Source organism: Panicum virgatum, chromosome 6K, assembly GCF_016808335.1.
Source record: "Panicum virgatum strain AP13 chromosome 6K, P.virgatum_v5, whole genome shotgun sequence".
Taxonomy (NCBI): Eukaryota; Viridiplantae; Streptophyta; class Magnoliopsida; order Poales; family Poaceae; genus Panicum; species Panicum virgatum.
In genome coordinates, this window is record NC_053141.1 from 1,373,582 (window position 1) to 1,380,073 (window position 6,492).

Sequence of the window (6,492 nt, forward strand, 5' to 3'; positions counted from 1 at the left end):
GCAGCAATTAGCTAGTTTGAGTGTTGCTATGATGTTGGAGCTGGCTGGCTGTGCAGAGAGGATCGGAGGCCGCCGCCGGCCAGCTAGACTCCGGTCTCATGTGTGTGGTTGCACTACATAAGCTTTGCATTTTTAGCTGCATATGAATACTGTGTTTGCAGTTTATTGAGTTCATTTCCATGGTTGTGAACCATTCTATTCTTACCCCGAAGGATGTATGTCCTTCATCTTTAGTTTCATTTGAGGTGGTCATGAAGTCGGTACTACAGAGACGAATAGCACTCTTCCTTGATTACGATGGTACCTTCAGGCTTCAGCCATATTGTCAATGACCCTGACAAAGCATTCATGCATTAGGAGGTAGTTCCAAAAATTTACTAATGCCTTATAGTCTTTTGCAAAATCTCACGTTTCTTGTTTGAATATAAAACAAATAGATGCGTGCGATTGTCAGAAAAGCTGCAATGCTCTTCACAACTTCAATTGTCAGCGGTTGATCTCGGGCAAAGGTACTTTCAAACTAGAAGCAAAAAAAAATTGTTCAATCATATCTAGTAGATGTTAAAATCTGATAATTTCTTGGCTTGATATTTAACCATATCTTGGAATTTGTCAAGATTAGGGAAATCAATTATGCAGACAGTCATGGGTTCGAAATAATGACCACCACGATAGTAGAACCAGTGAGTACCGGTGAAATTGTGAGCATTTTACCCAATTTTACAATACCAACATTTGATGCATCATACATCTTGCTTGCCCATAGGGGCGAATCCAGTCAAGATATGAAGATGGGGCCTCCTCTTCTTCTTCTTCGAGGGGGCTTAGGGGGTATTCATTGATCTCGGGGAGTAGGGTAGGGGGCAGGAGCCCCCACCCCCCAAGATCCAATGTTGCTTGCCTGTGTAATTCCTGACTATACCGTATATATGTTTGCTTCATAATTTTGGTTTTACTGTAAATCATAGAACCCAGTTTGTACGAACCAGCAAAGGACTTCCTTTAAAAAATCTATGAGGTATACTAGGTCCAACCATCTGGAAAGCTTAGATAAAATTAGTTGTGCCGTGTGAAAATATTAACATAAAATTTTAAAATGAGTTTGTAGAACGTGCGACAGACAGAATCAGGGGTGCAAAGCTTGAAAACAACAAATATTGTGTGAGCGTCCACTACCGTAATGTAGCAGACGAGGTTAAATTCTAACCCTGTTGTGTTTCTTAATGTATTCGAGTTGCAACTTAGAACTGTTTATTTACTGTTCCAAAAAAAGAACTGTTTATTTACATCACTTTCTTTTCTTGTATCCAAGATCAGCTCCTCCTTGAAGAAGTTGTAAAGTATGCCCGGGAACAGCACTCTTCGAAGCTAACAGAGGGCCATAAGGTATTTTTTTCTCCCATAAAACACTTTCTATAGATAATTACTCCATGTATCTGCATCCACACATATTGTTCTGAGATCTGTACTGCATTTGATAGATTTTTATGTGTCATTGGTTACTGGATCCCACAACCACAGTCTGTGGTCCATTATTAACAAATTTGAATATTGACATTTATGAACTCTTAAATTGCTGTACGAATATTTTATATTTTTTTATATTCATGTAAGTTGTAATAACTCAAACTTGAATTGCTTCTCTAGTGACACGTGTGTTTTTAGTGTTTGTCGTGTCCATGGTTCATTTATATATCTAAAATGTTCCATTTTTGTGATTACAGTGCATACATTACCGAATTATTGTCCAATTTTGCATGTATCTTTTATGTTCTATAGTGTAAGTTCTAGTTCAAGTATTTGATATATTTCTTGCTGAAAATTTGCTGAAGTTTGATATGTGTCTTTGCTATGACGTGTCATGCAATCTAATTGGACCAAAAAATGACAAATTTTAGGGTAAAAAAATATGAGAACACATAACCAGAGAGATCCCTCTTTATATAATTTGAGCACTAATGAAAAAGTTTATTGTAAGGTCTATGAATTGCGCCCCCTAATTAATGGATTGGAACAAAGGTCATGACGTTGACTATCTTCTTAAAACACGGCCTGGACAACCCGTTGAAAACACATTTTCCATCTACTATCGGAGATGATAAAATGGATAAAGATGCATTTCAGGTAATTGATTTTATTATGAAAAATGCGTGCAATTAAATCATATCCTCCTAGCTAATACTTTGCATCTTTCATGTGCTTTGGGTGCAACATAAGGGGATTGGAATACTGGTCTCGTAAACGACCCAGGAAACTGCAGCGGTTTACTCGGTCAAAAACCTAACCGAGGTACGTAATATATTTTGGGTTCCAGCAGTCTAATAGTTTTTCTATCATAACTAATACAGCCACATGACTTGCACAGGTGAAGGAATTTCTAGAGATGTTGATCCAAGAGGCTGATTCAAGAGGCACAGCAGTTTCTCCATCTACCAATGCAAAGAAAGAAGCTTCTTCTCCCTCTAAAAACTCTTCAATGATGACACGTGATCCAGCAGAACCAAAAGAAGCCTCATCTGAAGTCATAGCAACTACTAAACCCTTCCCAGCAGACAATATCCATCAGCTTTAACAACTATAGGGGCTTGATCCTTTACGCATTGTTTAGCATCCGCAGGGTTGGTGAATGTCTGATACTGCACATGCAGAACACAAGTACTCAGTTTGAAGTGTAACACGCTTAACAGAAGGAAGTAGCCAACGGGTCCACTGAACCCTAGCCACGATTGAAGTTTACGAAGTTTACTCTGATGGAAGAGTGAAGACCATCAGGTGTCCGAGAAACGGGCCCACAACCAATCTTAGAATATTGGTTATTGGGTCATCTGCTAAATGAAGGCCAATCAAGCATGTTCCTGGCAATCTGTTCCAAGTGATAAAGCAGCAACCCATGTTTGTTCAAGTGATCAAGATCAGCCGACGCATACTCCTGCGTGGCTTTCAAAAAGGAGCCCACTTGCTTTTCTTCGTGCAAAGATAGCCAGTCTACACAATGCTCTGCAAGAATATGGCATATTCTGCTGCCCGCGGCCGCATACTTCCCTATCTATCTTTTCTGTACTTAAGCATCATCGATCTTTTCTGTACTTAAGCATCATCGACAGAACAACCAATGGCAATCTGTACCTTCAAGGTTTAGAGACAGGCTATCAAGCATAGAGCGACATCTGGCAATGCCAGACTTGAAGTGAAGCAATGATTGATAAGTTATATTCACAGAAATTAGTATCTGACCAAGTCATTACAGTAGATAGGGGGAGGAAGAAAAGAAAAACGATCCTCTATCATATGACTATGATATATTAAAAAGAATGGGTGGTGAAAGAAATGTCCTCTCCGTTGGCAATGCCATTTGTCCATATCTCGGGACTCAGCTTCAGGATAACCTGGACAAGTGAAGCAATTTTCACTGTCACACACAGCATTATCCGCGAGAGACCCATCGTCCATCAAAAACCATCTCTGACCATCCATCTATAGTGAGACACATGTCGCCAACTCCAATGTAGTAGTGTAAAGGAGCTCTAGTTCCTGACCGGCATGCACATCATTAGATACCTCCCTCAATAGAATAATGCTGAAGACGGCGAGGACGGCGCATGGCAAAAACAACTCAAAAGTCCAACACAGTCGAGGTGAGGTTCATCAACCGACCCAAAGCATTTGGAGCAAACTTCCTCGCAAAGAGGTAGCAGACAGAGGTGGGCTTTGAGTTGTAGAAGCATTGTGTGCCATTATTCCTGATGGCCTGGATGAACTCTTCTGTGATGTCTGCAGCACCATACCTTGCTGGATGCGGGCCTCCTCTTGACCAATCAACCCATGTGATGGTCCTGTTTGCGTTGAGGGGCCCATGGAACAAATGAAGATAAGTTGGTATGTAATGCTCATCTGGGTAGCAGGATGGCCTGCAGTGCTTTCTGAAGATTGAGTAGTACTTGTAGTCTGCTACTATCTGGACAGCCAGTTCACGGTTAAGCTCAAACCACTCTGACCCTTTTCTCCATTGATCTGCCATGATGTGAGGTGCCATGCGGCGGTTGTACCGGCCAGCACACTGAGGGGTGTCAATGTTGTAGGACTCAACAAAACTGTGCGCCGAGTTGATGAGGTACTCATAGACGGTGGGGAAGTTGAATACAGGAATGCAGCTCTCCGAGAGCAGCACAAACCGCTCATTTGAGAAATCCAACAAAGCATTGGCCAGCAGGCGCTTCTCAGCATCCACAAGAGTTATTGATCCCCAGAACACCTCCTGCATTGGAAAGAAACAATATGTTAGAACTTGGAACAAAGTTATCCATCCACAAAGGGTTTTGAACTGCAAGCGCACAATAAGGGGAAGAACTGTGCTGTGAAGTAGAGAAGGAACACACACATTACACTGAAATTCGAAGGTCATACTTTAGCACAAAAATAAAAAGGGAGAACAATAGGTCCTCTGGGATATATCGCTCTGAAAACCGACTTTACTGAATAGGTCAGTCAGCCCAAACTTCTTGACTGTTAGTAGTTTATTAAATGATGGAACAGGAATATTTGTCAAGCGAGAATCTCATCATCACTCATCTGAAATTCGGGAGCACCACTAGTCGTCGAACAAATTAAGGCTGTGTTTAGTTCATCGCGAGTGTAAACGCAAAATTTTTTTGCGAAGGAATCTTGCCAATTTGAAGTACTAAATGAAGTCTATTTACAAAACTTTTTGCACAGATGGGTTGTAAATCGCGAGACGAATCTAATGATGCTAATTAATCCATGATTTAAAAATAATTAGCGGATGGTTACTGTAGCATCACTGTTGCAAATCATGGATTAAGTAGGTTCGCTAGATTCGTCTCGTGATTTACAGCCCATCTATGCAAAAAATTTTGTAAATAGACTTCGTTTAGTACTTCAAATTAGCAAGATTCATTCGCAAAATTTTACGTTTTTGTGTTTACGGAGTACACATATCCCAATCAAGTTGAGCACATGGCAGGCACCAACTAGCACGACAAGCGGCCACCAAGGCACCAGCTATCCAATCAACCAGATTTTTTTTTCTTTTTTGAGGGGGAACCAGATATTTTTTTTTTTTCATGCACAAGACAGCAATAATGCGACGCAAATTGTGAAGCTGCTGGATTGCAATGTGCTAGTAAGGAAGATTCATGTGCACAAGAACAATAATGAATGGATGAACGGGTGTATGGATTAACAATCAGCTAGCAAGTCACGAGTAATAGCAAGTGGAGCAATGAGGTGAAAGAAGCAACCTCGCTGGGGATCTGCCTGCCGTAGAAGGCCGAGTTCTTGGAGACGTTGAGCTTGTAGTCCGGCACGGTGTGGACGTAGACGGAGTAGAGCCCCTGGTGGCCCCGGAAGAACTTGTCCCAGAGCGGCGCGAAGGGGATTGGGCCGCGCGTCATGAAGAGGAAGGCGACCTTGGGCACCCGCTGGAAGGGGAAGTCGTCGGCCTTGGGGACGAGCGACGCCCGCCAGAAGAGCTCGTCGTCGGTCATGGAGTGCGCGAGGCGCGGCGGGTGGACGAAGGCCTTGAAGGCGAGGCCCATCCCGCAGTCGCGGTCCCGCGGGTCGCAGCCGAAGGTGGTGGCCGGGAAGAAGAGCTCGGCGTGGGAGGAGTTGTAGTAGTAGCGCGCGACGCTGCCGCTGACGGAGAGGCCCAGGACGACGCCGCCCATGAAGATGACGGTGGCGGTGACGAGCTTGAGCAGGCCCGTGGACCAGTCCTTGCGCGGGGTGGGCGGGAAGTAGTCGGACTCCTCGTCCCCCATGGCGGGGGCCCCGGCCGCGCCGGCGCCGGCGCCCCGGGACTTGAGCGTCTGCTTGGAGTCGCCGCCCCACATCTCGGATGACCCGAGCTCCGGCACCCGCGGGAGAGATGAGATCGGGTGGGGCGAGTGCCGCTGGCTGTCCCCCCGGCGCGGTGGAGGGTGCGCCGGGGAGCCGCGCGCGCAGGTCGGCACGCGGAAGGTGCGGGGAGAGGACGCTTAGCGGCGAAGGAGGGGAGCGCGTGGAGGGAGGGCGAGGTCGCCGTCGAGTGGTGGAGACGCGGGGCGGAGGGCGCGCGAGGGTATTTATGGGGTGGATCGGGCGGGGAGCCCCCCTCCGCGGCCGGGAGCGAGCGAGATTTGTCGATGAGGTCGCCGACGAGGAAGAGGAGGAGGAGGAGGTGGGAAGGGGAAGGGGGAGGGGAAAGGTTGCCAAGGGCCCCGGGCCAAGGGGGTAACGGTCAGAAGGCGGGGCCCGCCCGCAGGCAGCGGTAGCGGGCCGCGGGGCCCGCAACGTGCTTGGGCCGCGGCTGACGGGCGGGGGGCAGGTGTCCCGGCGCGCGGGCCCACGCGGCGTGGAGAATTCGCCCGCGCGACCGGGGCGCGCTCGTGCCGGGTAGCGGGGCCCGCCTGTCACGGACGGAGCCGCAGCTGCCGCGTAGCGCGGGTGGTGGGGCGGGCGGCCGCCTCTGGCGTCTGGAACGGTCGGCCCGCGACC

At 46.9% G+C, this 6,492-nt stretch overlaps 1 protein-coding gene across 1 annotated transcript; it reads right to left on the reverse strand.

Annotated features, from left to right (window-relative positions):
* Positions 1-3,182: 3,182 nt before the first annotated feature.
* Positions 3,183-6,208, reverse strand: LOC120711156 (glycosyltransferase BC10-like). Its single transcript, XM_039996600.1, has 2 exons — positions 5,259-6,208; positions 3,183-4,255 (listed from the first exon to the last, which is right to left on the reverse strand). Exons 1-2 carry the CDS (start codon positions 5,847-5,849, stop codon positions 3,614-3,616), a joined length of 1,233 nt encoding a protein of 410 aa, XP_039852534.1. The 5' UTR covers positions 5,850-6,208; the 3' UTR covers positions 3,183-3,613.
* Between the last annotated feature and the right edge of the window lie 284 nt (positions 6,209-6,492).